Source organism: Homalodisca vitripennis, chromosome 3, assembly GCF_021130785.1.
Source record: "Homalodisca vitripennis isolate AUS2020 chromosome 3, UT_GWSS_2.1, whole genome shotgun sequence".
Taxonomy (NCBI): Eukaryota; Metazoa; Arthropoda; class Insecta; order Hemiptera; family Cicadellidae; genus Homalodisca; species Homalodisca vitripennis.
Window position 1 is genome coordinate 82,454,762 of NC_060209.1, and position 19,752 is coordinate 82,474,513.

At 31.9% G+C, this 19,752-nt stretch overlaps 1 protein-coding gene across 1 annotated transcript in view; it reads left to right on the top strand.

Moving 5' to 3' along the window:
* LOC124358259 overlaps positions 1 to 19,752 on the top strand; it is a 145,896-nt gene that overhangs the window by 93,402 nt on the left and 32,742 nt on the right. The window contains exons 7-10 of the mRNA XM_046810552.1: positions 1,860 to 2,004; positions 7,262 to 7,401; positions 10,105 to 10,266; positions 12,163 to 12,407. Of these exons, the coding sequence (XP_046666508.1) occupies positions 1,860 to 2,004; positions 7,262 to 7,401; positions 10,105 to 10,266; positions 12,163 to 12,407 (692 nt within the window). The remainder of the gene's footprint in view (positions 1 to 1,859; positions 2,005 to 7,261; positions 7,402 to 10,104; positions 10,267 to 12,162; positions 12,408 to 19,752) is intronic.

Here is a 19,752-nt window from a genome sequence, read left to right on the forward strand (position 1 = left end):
GGCTGTCATAAACCTTGAACATATTTAATAACTTAAGGGATATGCTACCAAAATAATATGTTCCTGTTCCACGTGCAGTTTGGTGCAGACAATAAAACAATATTAATGCAATCGTTACCAGTTTTATAGTAATTGTAATACATGGAACATGAACTAGGGTCCAAATAATATGTAATATCTGAATGGAGATATCGTGTTCCTTTAATTTGTTTCCCTTGGAAACGTGACTGTTTCAATAATTAATTTATACAATTGTCTTATATCTGAGTATTGTCTTACACTTATACCAAATAAACAGATAAAAGAAATGGAGGATTGTTTTATATGGTATTACTCTTGTTTTTTTCTACCTACACATGCACGTTGTTCTTATAACTTGTCTATGATTGTATAGATTAAATATTAAAGATAAATAAGTTGCTTCATGAAGCCCTTTGTAATTTATAATGTCACTTAAATGGTTCGTAATTTGTTATATTTTTAACCTCATGATGAAGATTGTAAGGATGGCTTTTTTAATCATAATAACCATTTTGTAACTTTTTCTCTGCCAAAATCGAGTCTTTTTCCTCTTGAGCGTATCATAACAATACAGCTACCGGAAGTGGTAGTAAAAGGGTTAAGCGCCCGAACATCTTGAGTAATAATACGCTACCCTTAAATGAACATATTTAAAAACATCCCTTTATGTAATATGTCAGTTAAATGTTTTTTTCAAAACTTGTTTCGTAGCACATATTTTTTTAAATTTCCAAAATTCAAAACTTTCACTTTTTGCCGGGTTTTAACTAACGTTGTAACTAACCGGAGGCAGTATGTAAATAAGCTTTGTTTTGTATTAAATAAGCTGACATAGCTTACTTACATCGTCATCATCTTAAAATAGTAACTGTATATTAACTTTTTTAGTCGTTAGGTTATATTAACCTGCAATTCGTGATCATGAATTGAGGTTGCGGTCTCTAGTTTTGGAATTGTAGCCAAATTTTGGGTTTCTATTAAAAATTAATTCTTACTAATACAAACTATATCTAATTACAACTATTTATTTGCTACCCCAGTACACTGAGGACTTTTAGGATTGAGTATGCCATGCACAAAGTGATATTTCGGTGTTTCATTATGTTTAGGGAGTTTTTATTCTCTCAGTGGTGACAATGGAATAAAATTCAACCCTTAATGTAGATTAAAAGTAGATTAAAAATTTTCAAAGTTGACGACTTAACATAAATTATGTAAAGTGAGAAATGCATATAAAAAACAAAATAACCTTTTAAGTTCATTTTATGTACCATAAATAACACTAATATGCACTTCTTACAAATTTAAGAATGCAATTTGTTTAATAAAAATATGTATAATTCTTAAATCTTTAGTTTTAAAATGTTTAGCGAAAACTATAACGTACATACAGAGAGCATTTCCCATAGTTGAATATATGTGTGAAATGGTCTACTCTGAATAAAATGTGTGTTAAATGGTCCACTTTGAATAATATAGAATTATGCAAACCTGATGTTCCACCTCTAGTAGTTTGTCTTTAATAGACGTGAAAAGTTTTTAAACTAATACTTCCGGATTAGAAACATATCTGAAAATAGAAAAGTTCATTTATGTTGAATATCTAATTGGTGTTTAATATGATGAGGATTTGTTTTAAGAAGTATCTATTTATTTGAAGATGGACAACACTTACAGTTATTAAAATTATTTGTAGAATCTTATATCTGTGGAAGGATTATCATAGTGTAATTACTATAATTAAAAAACCCCGTTTATGTTTATTTTTCTTTACCATGTCTGTTTATCTTTGAATGTATAGTACAATACAATGAATAGTATAAGTATATTTTTTTCAGGTGTTCATCAAATCCGAGTTGAAAGTCGGCGTGCTTTTCGTGAAGGAGGGACAGTACACGGAGGAGGAGATCTTAGATAACAATGAAAACAGCTCTCTTTTCACCGAGTTTTTACAAATCCTTGGAGAGAGAGTAAGATTAAAAGGTAAGACGTTTGGTTTATTTAAATATTAACGTTATCAACGTAATTAAAACTCGAGTCTTGTATTTGAATTATATCAAACGTGCGTATATACAGATTATTAGCAGATGGTTTTCGATTTGACATCGTGTTGACTGAAGATGCCGAAATATTTCAAGAACCTCGCGGCGAGAAACGGAAAACTTTGATGTGAATTATAAAGAAATCTCAAAACCCCATTATTTTATCCCACATTCTACATGTTACTGCTCATATTAGTGCTAGTTCATTCAAGGTAATATCTCTGTTTCCAAACATTACAAATGTATTTCTTAAGACAATTTGCTTCATAACCTGTATATATGTTACTGTCACTGTGATTACTCAATCGTTATGTATAATGTGTCGTTAATATGAATTAACACCGGCAGTCAAAGTGTTGAATTACTTTAACCAATCATTATATAGAGTGTAACAAAAGTTCCGCACGGGCTTGATAATTCCCGAACGATTACAGGTGAAGCAAAACAACTTGGTACATCATTACTACACCTATAAATCTACTTTGTGAAGTAACTACCAAATTTTTGTCATGTCAGGAGGATGGCCCGCAATGAGTCAGAATGAAATCTTAAATGAGAGCATAGGTTGAGTAGTATATTAAATAACAAGTCTTTATTATTAGAGTACAATGCCGTAAATTTGACTTCAAAGGGTTCACTCTTTAAAAAATTATACTGGATTAAGGTTTGAAACATTTATAATTTAGGCCCTCTTCTAGATGGTTTAACATTCTTGTCTTGGCTCAAGTTGTAAAAGTTAAACTTAGTTAAAGAGTATTGGACTCTTCCTCAAATATGCGAATAAGAATTTTATTATTACAATAATAAATAGGAGTTTTGGAATAACTTATGTTTAAAATAGATCGATTTCGGTCATTGATCATTGCCAAATGTGTTCACACATAACGTGTCAATGGTGGAAAGGGTTCATTCGTCTAGTATAGCGTCAGATTTCAAACTCTGCACTAAGGGAAAGGTGAAATGAATGTGAACTGAACATTCAAAAATTTATTTTATCTCAAAATTAAAACTGTAATGCGTCTACTTTTTCACATTTACATACTTTTTCATAATACATAATATTTTCTTTCTCGTTGGATATATTTTAATTATTTCTTATGTTATTCTTCTACATATTAGATCAATGAGATAAGACTATAGCTTACGCAGGGAACTGCAGCTTGCACTGTTCATAATTTTCTCTCAGAATACACGATGATTTTAAAATTTACTCTTTTTACATATGGTAATCTTTCACTAACAAAATGTATATGGACATTAACTGTACAAATAATAGCCTTCAATCTGTATTGCGTCGTGGTGAAATGTGATTTTCGACGCATTTACTTAATTTTTGAAACAAATCAATATAGTTCTCGTTTAATATAAGATCGATGATGTCTCGAACTCGACAGACAAATAATTTCATGATCTTATCCAGGCGTATTACGTTGTTGAAGGGTTTTCATGCTAATAAGTAACATTACTTGGTTTGTAAATTAATGTTGTTGATTAGTTTCGGTTGTAAGTAGTTAATCTGCATGCCACCTCATAGAGTGGTTATTACCGACTTGTAGCTTCTTGCTCTAGTTTCTAATTAAATCAATAGTTTGAACATAACTTCAACTCTTGCTTCCTCAATACCATTAAGATTTTATGAAGGGATATCAGTACACATATTATTTAGCTTTTCATTAGCAGGAATAACTGTTGGAATAGCTTGTCTATTACCAATAAATTAGCAATGAGATATTAACTGGGTTTTTGAACAGAGTGTTCATATTTAACAGAAATGTTACAGCTTTTGTCGCACTACAAAACGTTGGGACCCACAAGTTTATGTTTCGTGCGGGATCAAAAGAATGTTGTTCTTAAAATGTGTACGTTTGTGTTTCTGAATTAAATAATATTCAGTTCCAGAATATAGAGAGGTTAAGCTTATCCACGTCAAATTAATTTTGTTTTGTTTTATTATAAACTTGTAATGTACTGAAATGAATACGAAGTGAAAATACATGGGTATTCTATACTTGTGTTTATATTATTTCCACCGAACGTAAAAAGAATTATCGATTACATACTACGGCATACTTACTTATAAGTATAAAAATCAGTAGTATTTATCAATAACGAACTAGCTGTTACCCACTGGTTCGCACGCAACTTTCAAAATTAGACATCGTAGCATACTTAGTAAAAGCACTTATTATTTAATACGATGGAGCCCTATGATACTTTCAAACGTAAGTAGGCCGACATCAGGTAGGCCTACATATTTTTTCAGTCTTCGTGGTTAGGAGGATCAGAGGTTAAGGGAAGTTGCGGCTGACTCTTGTATCAGGTTTTGCGCGTGTAAAATCATTTCTGGTTTGAATGGATCATATTTCCAACGTCACAGCTGAGTTTTCCTTGTTGTCCCGGTCAAGAAAGTATATATATATATATATATATATATATATATATATATATATATATATATATATATCTACGGCCAAAAAGGGTTTACTTTCAGTCCTCGTAATCTACGTACGGTCTAAGTTTAGTTTTCCTTGTTGCTCCGATAAAGAAAATACGAATCTATACATACGAGGACTGAGAAGCGTACTTCGGTCAAAAAGCGTCTAATTCGGGCCGTTTCAGTTCTTTTCCGGTCTAATGTATTTAAGGTGTCATATTTGAGGGTGCCTTATTATCCCGATTAAGAAAATAATACATCCTTTCCAGGTCTTGGAATCCTACTTCGGTTGAAAACGTATACCTACTCTAAGATATTTCCAGTGCCTTATTTAAGTACACATTGTCCCGGTGAAGAAAATCAACTACATCGTAGGACTGAGAAGCCTACTACGGCCAAAAAACATCGGAATGCTCTTTGTTTTATCTTTAATTGCTCCTTTGTCGGGAACAATTTGATGAGGGCCAGCTTGTTTGAATAAAAGACTACTGGTCTTTGCACTTTGTAGGTTTTCCTGTTTTAACCTGCTTTTGTTTCAATTTCTTTTACAATTCAGAACAGTACCTAAGAATGATTAAAATTTTGCCTTATTTTTTCTAACGATGTTGGCAACTAACTAAAAAATTATTAAAGTTAACCCTATAATATTTTAACAATTATATATTATACTATAGTAACTTTGAGTGTCAAAATTTAACAATGCTGCCCGCTGTTTTTTAAAGACATTATCTTATCGTATCTCCACAATTCTTTTCGTGATATTAATTATCTGTATACAGAGTTTTACGTAAGTAGAGATCATCAGTAAAGTTTTAATATTTTAATTCGTAAAACTGACGCTGAACACATTACCAGAGAAATAAAAAATTAAGGAGCAATGATATATCTTTAATGTATGTCCAAATTAGAATAGCCCTGAACTCCGTACAGACTATCAATAATAATACGTATATTCACCAAACAGTTCGAAAGTAAACTAAGACCACTTCTTCTGGATAAACTTATTTTGTATAAGACTTGACAAGTAAAGATAACTTATTAGATGTCGAACTAGCTGTTACCCACTGGTTCGCACGCAACTTTCAAAATTAGACATCGTAGCATACTTAGTAAAAGCACTTATTATTTAATACGATGGAGCCCTATGATACTTTCAAACGTAAGTAGGCCGACATCAGGTAGGCCTACATATTTTTTCAGTCTTCGTGGTTAGGAGGATCAGAGGTTAAGGGAAGTTGCGGCTGACTCTTGTATCAGGTTTTGCGCGTGTAAAATCATTTCTGGTTTGAATGGATCATATTTCCAACGTCACAGCTGAGTTTTCCTTGTTGTCCCGGTCAAGAAAGTATATATATATATATATATATATATATATATATATATATATATATATATATATATATATATCTACGGCCAAAAAGGGTTTACTTTCAGTCCTCGTAATCTACGTACGGTCTAAGTTTAGTTTTCCTTGTTGCTCCGATAAAGAAAATACGAATCTATACATACGAGGACTGAGAAGCGTACTTCGGTCAAAAAGCGTCTAATTCGGGCCGTTTCAGTTCTTTTCCGGTCTAATGTATTTAAGGTGTCATATTTGAGGGTGCCTTATTATCCCGATTAAGAAAATAATACATCCTTTCCAGGTCTTGGAATCCTACTTCGGTTGAAAACGTATACCTACTCTAAGATATTTCCAGTGCCTTAGTTAAGTACACATTGTCCCGGTGAAGAAAATCAACTACATCGTAGGACTGAGAAGCCTACTACGGCCAAAAAACGTTTTAGTACTGGTGTATGGGAAATCATGTCTAAGCTCACGTAACATTTTTAAATAATTGCTTAAAATAAGTTTTGCGTAATAAAAAGCTTTTTGTTTTTCGGACTGTATTCTAGCAAAGAATGGATCGCTCTTTGAAGTTTGTAAGTGTCTTATGTTCTTATACTTTCAAAAATGCCATATCACAATGTCAGCGAAGCCAACCAATTTTTTAGTATCTCATATGTCACTTTACGCAATCTGAAGTAAAAGTTATATGTAACTTGGTATTTGTAATTAATTTCACTACTGATCAAGCCCTGTAAACGAAAAATTCTCTCAAATTTAATTGTAAACTAATGCTTCACTCTTTGATGAACTTCAGCTGAAATTGTTAACCGCTATTTAGTGTCAGTTAAATTTGGTTTATAAAACATAAATATTATCATTAGTTTTTCCGAAATCTAAATTATGCTGGGACACTTTTCCGATTTATTCTTATGAACCTTCCTCTGATTTCAACGAATATTTTACAAAAAGAATCAGCCGAATTAGTCCAGCCTTTTTCTAGGTCAGCGATTAGTAACACGTTTTACGATTCATTTTTATTTATAATATACTTTTAGAAATATTTTGAAGTTATTGAATGTGCTTAATTTTTTTGTGAAATAATGGGACAACGTGTGACAACCCCCCTTCCTAACATAACCGCCATTTTCTACGTGATGGAAAAGGCTATTAAAAAACTGTAGATGTACAGTTTAATCCTGACATGTACTTGAATGATAAAATAGTTTAGTTCACCGAAGATTATTTAGACTCAAATCTGTTTATTAGACTTCATTGGTGTGTACTGAGAGTTCGGGTGTACAAATATAAGGGAGGCCTAGACACAGTCCACGACTTGACGGGTCTCTACTCCGTCTACACCAACTGGCGAAATAGAGATCATGTTCCACGTTTCTTATGCGAGTCAGTACAAGGAATTTTATTGTGCTCTTGCAGGATTCGACAAATATAAGGGAGGCCTAGACACAGTCCACGACTTGACGGGTCTCTACTCCGTCTACACCAACTGGCGAGGTATAGAGATCATGTTCCATGTTTCCACACAGCTGCCTTATGAGAGCCACGATCCGCAAAAGGTACTAAACAACAATTATAATCTAAAATTAATTCGTCTTCCAGGATACTGGTTTAGTGAGTATTTATGTCTCGAGCATTCTGAGGAATAAAAGTAATGTTTTGCGATTAGTATCTGATTTTCGATTCAAAATATATTTTTTGAAGGAGATCCCGTCACAATTTTCGATTAATCAAAAAGTATACTTGCTTGATCAATAAATGTTCATAAAACTTCATTTTAATATCTTAATTCATTAAAAATCTAGAATGATGGACTTTTGGAACAGTTTTAGTGAGAAGATAAGGAGGTATTAGTCTAGCTGTTTTTTCGGAGGAGGGAAAACATAGTGTATCTAGGTAGCTACCAGCAACTGATTGGTAGTTTAAAATGCTAATATAAAACACAATCAAATCCTCTCACCTCTCTGAAACCATTACTTGTATAATTAAGACATGGAAGATTTATTTGTGTTTTTTGTTCTAGTCGGACTATCTTAGGTGTTTCAGAGTTTTTTTATATTTGTTCTAATTTTCTTCGCATAACTATACTTATTACTTATTGTATGCTTATTAAATAAGATAAACTTCTCTGTTTAAAGTATGAGCAGCAGGAGGGTGTCCTCTGTCAATTCTAAATTCAGCCTCCTTCAGGGCCTCTTTATTCGTCCACTCTTGAGACTCGTTGTTTCGCCCCAGCCGATTACATGAGATGACAAAGTCATAGATCGTTTTAGCATTGATCCTCATTCGTATCTTCTGACTGACTCAAGCTTGTCATCTCGAGCTAATCTCCTTTTCCACATGATATGATAGTGACTATAGGAAATGTTCATTATCATCATATAACACACCATTAATCATATTGTCTGAGAGGTTACTTGTAATATACCCTAATAAAGAATAACAGAGTTGATCAGATTTTTTCTGACATGTAACTGGCTTCGCTGTCTCCAGACTTTCTACACCAAATATTTTTTTTGTAATCCAGCATGTTAATTGCTTATTGACTCATTACTTTAAAGTAATCTAATTAATTGATCACTCTCGGTAATACACATTCCCAATAGTTGTACAGTGACACTTTTCAATACTTTTATTTTCTTCTCTTGAAGAAAAACTCAAATCCGCCTTTCTACATTTTCCTCAGGTGTTGTATTGATGCACACCGGAAAACATGGAAGGTGACTAGAGTCAAACAAACATTAGAAAATGACAGCATTCTCTACCGACAACAAAAGAATCTGTGCCTCATCGACAGATTGATCAATACTGTATACAACGTTGTGCTGACGGAACTTTTGTTTGAGGGAACTAAGAGCCGCTTTTGTACATCGGAATGCTCTTTGTTTTATCTTTAATTGCTCCTTTGTCGGGAACAATTTGATGAGGGCCAGCTTGTTTGAATAAAAGACTACTGGTCTTTGCACTTTGTAGGTTTTCCTGTTTTAACCTGCTTTTGTTTCAATTTCTTTTACAATTCAGAACAGTACCTAAGAATGATTAAAATTTTGCCTTATTTTTTCTAACGATGTTGGCAACTAACTAAAAAATTATTAAAGTTAACCCTATAATATTTTAACAATTATATATTATACTATAGTAACTTTGACTGTCAAAATTTAACAATGCTGCCCGCTGTTTTTTAAAGACATTATCTTATCGTATCTCCACAATTCTTTTCGTGATATTAATTATCTGTATACAGAGTTTTACGTAAGTAGAGATCTTCAGTAAAGTTTTAATATTTTAATTCGTAAAACTGACGCTGAACACATTACCAGAGAAATAAAAAATTCGTGAGAAACAATGATATATCTTTAATGTATTTCCAAATTAGAATAGCCCTGAACTCCGTACAGACTATCAATAATAATACGTATATTCACCAAACAGTTCGAAAGTAAACTAAGACCACTTCTTCTGGATAAACTTATTTTGTATAAGACTTGACAAGTAAAGATAACTTATTAGATGTCGAGCTACAGTTTTGTTTTGTTACTACTTGTGAAGTTATTGTTAAATGTGTGCATTTTGCATACGAGAAGTTGTTTTAAAACAAAGGAATACAAAATCTTAAAATACACAATCAAGTAAAATTGGATGACTACAGAAAATTATGTATAGGTACTTAATTTTTTAACACTAAAAATTTTTAAAATCCATATTTTTTAATTGTTTTACATGTGACCGCTATTTTCAAACTAGACAAAATAATACTCCTTCTTTTTAGTAGTAAGCTTTGTTATAGTAAGACTAATATTTATCGAGAAAATTATATACTATACGTAAATAATCTTCTAAATGTTATAATAGAATGCTCATCTATCATAGAATGGTATCGAATCGCTGATGGGCAACTTCTTTTTGTTCAACAATTAGCACATAAATTTAAGGAATGTGAAATATCGTATGACATTTATTTAAGGCCAAGGTAAATAAGCCGGTGATTGCAACCAGCTGGAATAGGCAACAAGGTTACGGAAGCAATACGATATTGACTGATCCAGTTGTAAAGTCATAAACTTCGCTGTAATCTCCGACTGTCTCTCTACTTACGTTAAGTAGACAAGACTAAGATAGTAAGATAAGTTTAGATATACTGGTTATGGTTTTTTATGAATACATACAATATCTTGCCAAAGTGTTGTGAAGAAATTATGATTATGAAATGAACCTCTCTTTTCTTTGAACCCCAGCATTAATACAATCATTCTCTGTTTTAGCTTCAAAGGAAGCGGCACATCGGGAATGATATTGTATGTGTTGTATTCCTGGAAGCAGACAATACGTCGTTCTCTCCTTCTTGTATCAAATCACACTTCTTGCACACGTTCATACTGGTCCGCACAAGTCCCAGAATCAAGAGGAAACCCACCAGATACGAGGTAGTGTATTCTACATTGATTTATAATTTGATGTCACCAATGTCAATTCCTTCTGTAGAGTGTACAATAGTAACGCCTTTAACTGTTTTATATATTTTTATGTATAACCTTACGTGAAATTAAGCGAAGCTATTTGTTGGTAATGTTATTGTTGTGATTTTAAAATTGTTTAGCAGCCTTTACTTTTATAATAAAACACTTTTCTTAGATTATATTCTAAGTTCCCGCTAGAACTAGAAACCTAGCTCCAGGAGGTAGTAGACTATCGCACACTTCTTAATTAGTTACTAGTTTCTAAGTTATATGTTGTAGTTCAGGTTACTTAAATAGGAGGTAGCGGTGATTAAAATTAATCCTAACATCGACTATACAATAAAGATACTTTTCATTTTATTTTATTTTTTCTCCCATTTATAACCCATAGGATCCCTTTTGTGAAATTGTAATCCCTAAGAATTCAAACAAAATACTAACAATGCAACGTGTAAATACCTTGCAAATGCAGATGTGAACAAAACAACTGATCAGTTGTTTCCATAGATTTTGTATATTTTCAATCTAAACTACTAAATTTAACAGCTTAAAAATAAGATAACTGATCTTTCTTCTAAAAAAATTCCTTCAGTTGTATACAAGATGATTTGTATTTATTTGGAATATTTTTCAGAATCATACAAATATTATTTTTATTACCCTTATGACAATAAGGTACAATTAAACTTTAATTCACATCTTTTTCAGAATTATCATTGGTTACGAAATAGGCTATTAACAATGTAGCCTATTATAAAGTTTTACTTCTTTTTGTTCAGAGGGTACATTTAAAATTAACTTAAAATTCTGACCCACATTTGCAATAATTTTTCGTAAAGATTAAAATTTGTAAACAATTTCTTTTGTCTTTTACTACAGTCTGCTAAGTATTGCCATGGTAGTCTAATATTGTGGTTGTGGCACCATATGTTTAATATGTTTCCACCACAATTAAAAAGTTAAATGTACCACCTGAACTCTATGTCAGTAGTAAACCCCTTATTAAAAACTTAGTTGTTTTCACTTATTTTATATTATCCAATTTAAATGTATGTATGTTACAGAAGAATTTTGATAGGTTTTCTACATTTGATACAACTAATAATGGTTACCGTACACAATTTTCCATTTTCCAATATTAATTTTTGTAGGACACCTTTCAAAATCTACAATTTCATCATCGTTGAAATAAAAATTAATTTTGGAAATTTGTGTAATCATTATAAGTTATAGTAAATTAAAAATTCTTCAATTGCTCCAAGAATTTTCAGTTTACTAGGCCTACATGTTATTTTGTTAAAACCACATTGAAAAGTAAATGTTATTAAACTAAACAATACTTTTTCAATTTAAACAATGAAATATTGAATTTTGGGCTATGAAAAAAGAGGCCCATCTTTATGTTATCCACAGTTTATCCACTGCGTAATACAACAATGTATAACTAAATACAAGTACTGTATATGAAAAACATGTACCTTCATAGGATATATTGTTCATAAAAAAGGATTTTATAAAAAATGAAAATAGTCTATCTAGTAAAGAAATCAACTAATAATTTTACACTTAAAGAGAACAGAATTATCAAGAAACATGCATGTGTGATGCAATTTGTGATCTGATCTGATTTTCTGATACCATTCCATACCAGCAGAGTGAGTTTATTTGTTCTCAACATGAATATTTTGTGTTCACTATTGTTATTATATTCTTGCTTTAAATCTTACTTATATTTTACTTGTTAGCATGCATGTAAATATTGAACAATTTTAAAAGGTAAAAGTTAATAATAAATACAGAAACATCAACATTTTTATTGGCTCCTCTTCAATGCAACTTTGTGAACTTTTAGTTTTTTTCCAGGTGTCGGTAGTTACTCGAGACGAAGTGGGTGCCTACAAGCCTTATCTCTGGGAACAATCTGTGTTCGACAAAGGACCTATGTTTCGAGAATGGTTATTAACAAAAATAGTCAATGGAGAAAGAGCGAGTTATTCTGCACCAAAGTTTGCAAGAATGCAAGAGAGGACAAGATCACAAATGCTGGAAGACATTGTTGCCAACCTAGCAAACCATGCAGAGACCGGCCAAATTCCTAAACCTTACAGGTAACATTATGTAAAAACTATTTATGATTGAGGAATAATTAAGTTGATTGTTTAATATTTTAACCTAACAATTTTAATATACAACATGCTGATAGACATTTACTACTAAATTTGCTTAGAAAAGATAATGTAAAGAACAATAATTTCAAGAACATTTCTAAGTATTTTTTTTAACAATAACAACCTTCAAGTCAGCTGGAAGAGAGTTAAACATGGTTATGCACTTATAAAAGATATGTTTTGTTTTAAGAATGTTGCTTTATGGAGTGAAATTGCAATGTTATGACGAAGCCGAAGTGAGTAGTCAGAAGAAACTTTGTCACAGTGAAAAAGTTTCCAATTCGTTTTTTAAAACATTTATTGACTCATAAATATAAATGCTGGGAAATGTGAGTGTATTAGCTTCAAGAAACATTTCTTTACAAGACTGTCTTCTATTCAGTCTGAAAACTGTTCGAAGAGCTTTCTTTTAGAGTCAGAAAATTTAGCAAACCTAGCAAAATTATATGATTGTGAGTTATTTCAAGTATGAATTAAGCTTAGCAACGTTTCCATTGCTCAATACTTAGTCTCCTTTGAATATATTTTGAAGTCCTTATTTAAGATCTCTTGGAAGAGATATTAACCCCTATAACTAACTCTCTTTCGTTACGACACTATTGTTGAATGGTGATCAATAAATACAAAGATCCCCAGGAGGGTTTACTCTGAATGTTTATACCTTCCACTTAAATCTACAAAGGGTATGGCAAAACTGATGTATCACTTAAATCTGGGAAACCTATGGATGTCCAGGAGCGGCGCATCACTAACCGTAAATGTCGAAATGTTGCGGTGCAAGGGTACTTGATAGGCCTAGTCTGGTGCGGGGAATGACTGTTAGAGTAGATTCTTGTCCTAAGAAAATTAAATTTAAAAAAAGAAGATAGTTAATCGTTAAGATACTGATACACTGCTGTCTTAAAGTGCAACATAATGTAACTTTGGTTTCCTTACACACAGCCCCTGGATGTGTTTTCCACGCATAGAGCTTTTTTATGATTTTGGGCTTTAAATCGTAGTTGCTTCAGGAATTTTGATTAGTGCTCTTCTAGGCAACCATATTATTTTTATTATTATTTGGTGAAACAAACGAACAAAGCTACAGGGGCTGTGCAGCCAAGATTATTTTCTTTCAACCCTATCTCACATATGGAAGTTACATAAATAACAGAGGTGAGTCTTAGAATTCATCCTATCATTCCTTTTTTCGGTTGTGTCTATCCCTTTACCATAAGTTTTATTAATGTTGTTTTATATATAGAATTATTTTTGAGTTTTAGTAGTCATACTTGTTTACAGTTATTTCTTGAATAATTACTCTGTTTAAATTTATAACAAGTAGAAAACAGAATCGATTAGTTATGTATGAAAATATTATTACTATTCAACACATCACACACTTTGTACATAAATGGAATACAAAGCTACACAACAGACTTCTGTCCAATTTTCACTTATCTCTATTAAAATTGTACTAAAAATATAATTTCAAATCAACTGGTAAATAGATTTTTTGATAATGTTCCACATCAGTTTCAGTACAGTATATTTTAATTTAGATCTAGAAGGTACGCCCAGGTTCTGTACTTAAAGATTGCAACATTTCCGAAACACAAAGAAAGTAAGATCAAGCTCTTGGTTCTAAACGACTGTGCACTTCAGTTATTTCCCTGGTGGAAAACATTACACAATAATTTTACAAGTTGAAGAGGCTTATTCTTTTCTACAAATATAACAAATACGGTACTTATTTGTGGAGATATTAATACTGAATAGTTACATGTATTTATTGATCTGTTTTCAGTATTAAATTTACACAACTAAGATATTAATTTTTTTGTTATTATTATGCATCATTCATAAACCCCATTCTCTTCTGCCATCATTTCTTATTCCTCTTTCTTTGACCAAAATAAAAAAGTGACATACCTAAATGCATTTAATAATTACTTTGTATTATTTTCTAGTTCAAGAATTCCTATAAGTTTAGTTGTTTGGCATATTAAACATGTGACTGTACCAATGGTGTATTTAAGGGCTGTAGCCCAGGACAGGGTTTAATAAATATATGTAAACAATTCAATTGAGAATGTTTGAAAATTAAGGGTGTGTATGTCAAGGCCAATGTACTGCATTATTCTATACAAAATATTAGGAAGTTAGACTGTAAACTGTGGCCTGTACTGTATAGGGCGTCATAAGTATTATAGTTTCTGTTAATACGCGGATACAGAAAAACAACTTAAGCCTAAAAAGTCTATCAAACACACGTTGGTCAGCGAGAGATAACGCTTGCAAGACATTGAATAAAGATTGGAAAGAAGTGATAGAAGCACTCAAAATTATTTACAATGCTGAAACAGAAAAAGTAACCACATGAATTGGAGCCGGTAGCTACCTTTGCAAGCTTTAAAGATTGGATTGCATTTTTGTTAGTTCTGTGGGGAGATCTACTCAACAGATTTAATATTACTAGTGAAAAACTACCATCACCTGAAACAGACTTGTCAACAGTAACACTAATGTAAGGATCATTATCAGATATTTATGGGAATGGAGCTCTGCTGAAGTCAGAAATACGTATATATGAAGATGAAGTCAAAAATAAAGCTCCATCCTGATTAGACTGGAGGTCAAATAAAACTTCTAGGCAGAGATAACTTTAAAATAAACACTTTATATGTAATATTAGACACTATATCTAATGAAATGGAAAAGAAAAATACAATGAGCTGAGCTCAATTTTTGGATTTTTCATATTAAGTGAAAAAGAAGAACCGTACAAAGAGACACTAACTGACCACTCTAAAACAAGTGTCCACTTTTTATAATAAGGATCTACCTTTCACCAGAAGATTTTGCTATAGAATGTCTACATTTATTTTGTTTCTCAAAGGAACTTCAATAGCAAGAACGTTCTAAGAGTATTTTTAATCTCTATAAACTGTTACATGTCTACGGAGTCCAAGATCTATACCCCAATGTTGACATAACATTGAAACAGAGAGATCATATTCGGATAAAAACATACACGCAATCGACGATGACTAAGTAAAGGAAATAGGATTTTCTGGATATTTGCCTTCGCTCAGTGATACAATATAATCAGTAACACCTGTACTGTATTTTATCACTGAAAAATGACAAATGTCCTGAAAAATCCTGTTTCCATCACAATTCTTGTATCGCCAAAAACAAACTTTATAAAGAAGGTGATGACTGAAGCACGTGATGTGGGTTTTTTAACCATAGAGTCTGAAATGACCATGAAATTAGCTTTCAATGGTGTTATCAATTCATTCTCAGTCTCTAAATCAAGAACAAAATTGGTTTAATCACCATAGTAATGTAAATTATACAAAGTTCTGTTTTAATTTTGCTGAATAAATATGTAATTGAATTGCCAGCTTGTATACTTACGAATCAAATGTATTAGCTGGTTCATTATTGTAAAATGTTCTTATTTCTTCAAACCAATCACAGTACAGTGTTTGGTAAACTAAAATACATTACTAATATAAATGATTGATATATTATATTATTGATAAATGGATAACCAGTATAATGAGATTAAATTGGTTTCACCTTATAATGTTGTTTATACACAATAAGTTTTTACAACTTCGGCTATGAAACAAACAAGGGGCAGCAGTAGCCGCTGGCCCCTAGGCGGCAATACTTGAAATACACCACTATCAATAATATGACTGCTCTTTACAAATATTTAAAACAATTAAATCCAAGACCTTCCTAATAAGGTATGCCACAATCGACCATAATAAACATAATGCCTGACTAACCAAAGATTAAATATTAACATAATGTCAAGAAATGCAGACATTTGTAAATTTTTAACATTCATAAAAATCCTTTATCTCTCAAAAGTTTCGTTAAAAGATTTTATTTACACTACGACTATTTTACTCAACTATAGGAAACTATACTGCACTGGTTGTTTATTACTTTGTAACTGTTGAAGAAATTGTTGATAATCAAAGTTACAATTCTCGCTACACCATGTAACAAACAAGATTAGTGTGCTCTGTTGTAAACACGATCATTTGGATGCAAGACGACTGTAGTAACAAGTGATGAGTAATGTTCACGATGCACGTGTCTATTCAACTTGCTTTAATACTCTGCATGGTGTAACGTTGCAGTTGCATTATGTATTCATTGTTCTTGCCAAGCTCAGAACTTCTTAAGATTTAAGTTTAATTCCTCTTTTATTCTTTATATTGTTCTCTATTACTCTATTAAAATACAGTACTTTAAATTATTAAAACCATTTGGAAAATAGTAAGAGGATTATGACTATTTAAAGTCATGCGCCATTGGGAATTATACAACAACAAACAATTCTTTGGTATTGGTAAAATAATTACCGTTGCACTTTTCATCAGTACTATCGACCTTGTACTGCATCATCTCTCCTCCATATCCTCACTCAGGCCAGTGGTTCTTGAGGTTCAGATTCAGATTCTTTATTTAGCAAAAAAATTTTTAACAGACAATTGTCAAAGCAAATTTATATAACTTACATTAATATTGGTACTAAAAACTACACTAACAATAATTTCATTACAATCTCAAACCTGCAATCATTTACGAGAGGCATAATAAGACTACAACGGAATTGACCTCTCCTTAAAAAAGTGAATAAAAATTAAGAAATAAAAGAAATAAACTTGAATTTTTAAAATCTCATATCTGCTCTCTCCTTGAAATGTAAAATCCTAAATTGTAATGTTGAGCTTATAAAATCATTAACAGTTCAATACCATGGTGATTGAACATGCCAAAATAAAGTTGGAAACAAAAAGAGTTGTATGTCAAAATATAAACATGTAACTGAAAGCCTGCACCAAGACAGGAGAAAAGAACACTGCTTCACTTTTACATTCTTAACCTTATGTTTGACACACCTGAAGAAGAAAATTCATAACTTTTGCAAATAGCAAGAATTTCTTTTCAAACCATCTATCTTTATAATGAACTCTAAATAAGGTACTTGGAATGTTGGTTCTTTCTTTTTTTTACTAATCTTTAACTTTTAATTTTTAAAGACAATATAGAATATCTATACAATACTGGTATATGTGCTGTTAAATGTTGTGATAATTTTTTTTTTTAAGTTGCATACGTTTTTAAGTAAAGTGACTTGAATACAAATTATGTTAAGAAGAGTGATGATTAAATATGTTTGTTTTGGGAGCCAATCTACAAACATAAGCAGAATTGAATTTGTGAGTTTGTAGCAAATAAAGGAACATGTAATACAAAATGACAATGATGAGATGATTTGTAAAATCAAACGATTTTACACAGAGATCGGCTTTAATCATCTAATTGCCTCAACAACGTTTGAAACGGCTTAGTAAATCTTTAATCAATCCAATTTAATTCAAGGCTACTAATTACTTAACAATCTGATCAGCTTTCACTAACATTCAATAAATGATGGAACTGCATGCCTTTATCCCTAACACTCTCATGTGATTGGCCAACACATAGTAACATCTGTATTAGAAGAATAATAAACAGTGAATAAATTAATAACTAATTATAAATAATTTGTACCTCCCTCCCATAACGAGGATCAAGACCTAGCCAAGGAGGTAGCCTATATATCTCTATTTTTTATCTTAGATTAGTAACTCTAGCTATACTAAATAATAGTGTTGCGTTTTTTTACAAGGTACAATGTTTATATGTGATTAGATCTACATTCAGCCAATGACCCTTAAGAACTCTAAAATTGTGTCTAACACTATTTACCTATGGTGAAAATAAACTAATCATACCTGTAGAAGATGGAGCTTTTATTAGCTACTGTTAACTTAATTAAATTCAAAACACATAAACAGCACTTAAAATTTTATTTTTGTGAGGCCTTTCAGTAGCAAGGCTATCTTCGTCGGATACATCACAAAAGTAAAAACAAAAAGTCAATTTGATTTTAATAGTAATATATGTGATTTTAATATTAATTTGTCCTGTGTGGGTAGGGTGTAAATAAAATTAAATCATTACTGGAATTATACTACATAAATTTGTAATGTTATTTTTGTAACCTTCGTGAAAGTAATATTGAATTTTGTATTGGTCCATGTTATTGATTTAATAAATCTTCTTTGTTTGTTTGATTTATGTAATGATTCCCATCCATTTAAATATAGGTGTGTCAACGTGTTTTAATAGTTTTAGGTTATCCTTTGATATAGTGTGTCCAGTATTGAAAAAGTGGTGTGCGACGGCTGATTTTTCTTTTCTGTTCAATTTAATGTGGGAGCAATGTTCTTTATATCTTGAATCCTTACTTATGAATTTTTTCTTCTTGTCTATCTAATGTATTTTTTGTTGCAGTCATCACATTTGATTTGGTATATGGCTGATTTATTAATAATTTCTTCATTCATCTTTTGGATTTTTCAATTTATTCTTCAAGTTTTTGTTTGTATGTTTTTTAATGATTTTTGTACATCTTTTGATAGATCTGTATATATATATATATATATATATATATATATATATATATATATATATATATATATATACGAGGGGGTACCAAAAAAAAACCGGAATTGTATTGCTGGCGGCGGCCGGCAGCGTGTCGTACACATTCCTGCCGCTAGGCGTGTGTCGCGCAACCCATTGTGAGCTCAGTGACCCCAGTTCCGTTGTCCTAGTGCATTCTGTTCGTTCGTAGTGACTGTTTTCGCTAACACTGTTTTGTTCTTGTTTCGTTTTTTGTCATGGCAAGTTTAAGTGAACAACGTGCAGCTGTGAAATTTTGTTTTTTACTTGGTAAAAATGCTGCAGAAACTATTTTAATGTTCAATACAAATTACAAAGATGATGCTATGGGGAAAACTCAGGTCTACGAGTGGTTCGCTCGATTTAAAAATGGCGACATGTCGATTGAAGACAAACCTCGTTCTAGACGTCCATCAACCTCTCGAACGGACGAAAATGTTGAGAAAATTCGTGAACTTGTGCTCACCGACCGTCGACAGACAATTGAGGAACTATCAGAGAGTAGTGGGTTAACTTGGAGCTCGGTTCAGCGAAAAGTTCGCCAGAAAAGACCCGATTTGTGGCAGACTGGAGACTGGTTCTTCCACCACGACAACGCACCGGCACACACAGCCATCTCAGTTAGGCAGTTTTTAGCCAAAAACGGCATGGTTCCGCTGCCCCACGCACCTTACTCGCTTGACCTCACTCCATGCGACTTTTTTTATTTCCACACATGAAAAGAGGCTTGAAAGGTCAACGATTTGACAGCGTTGAAGAGGTTAAG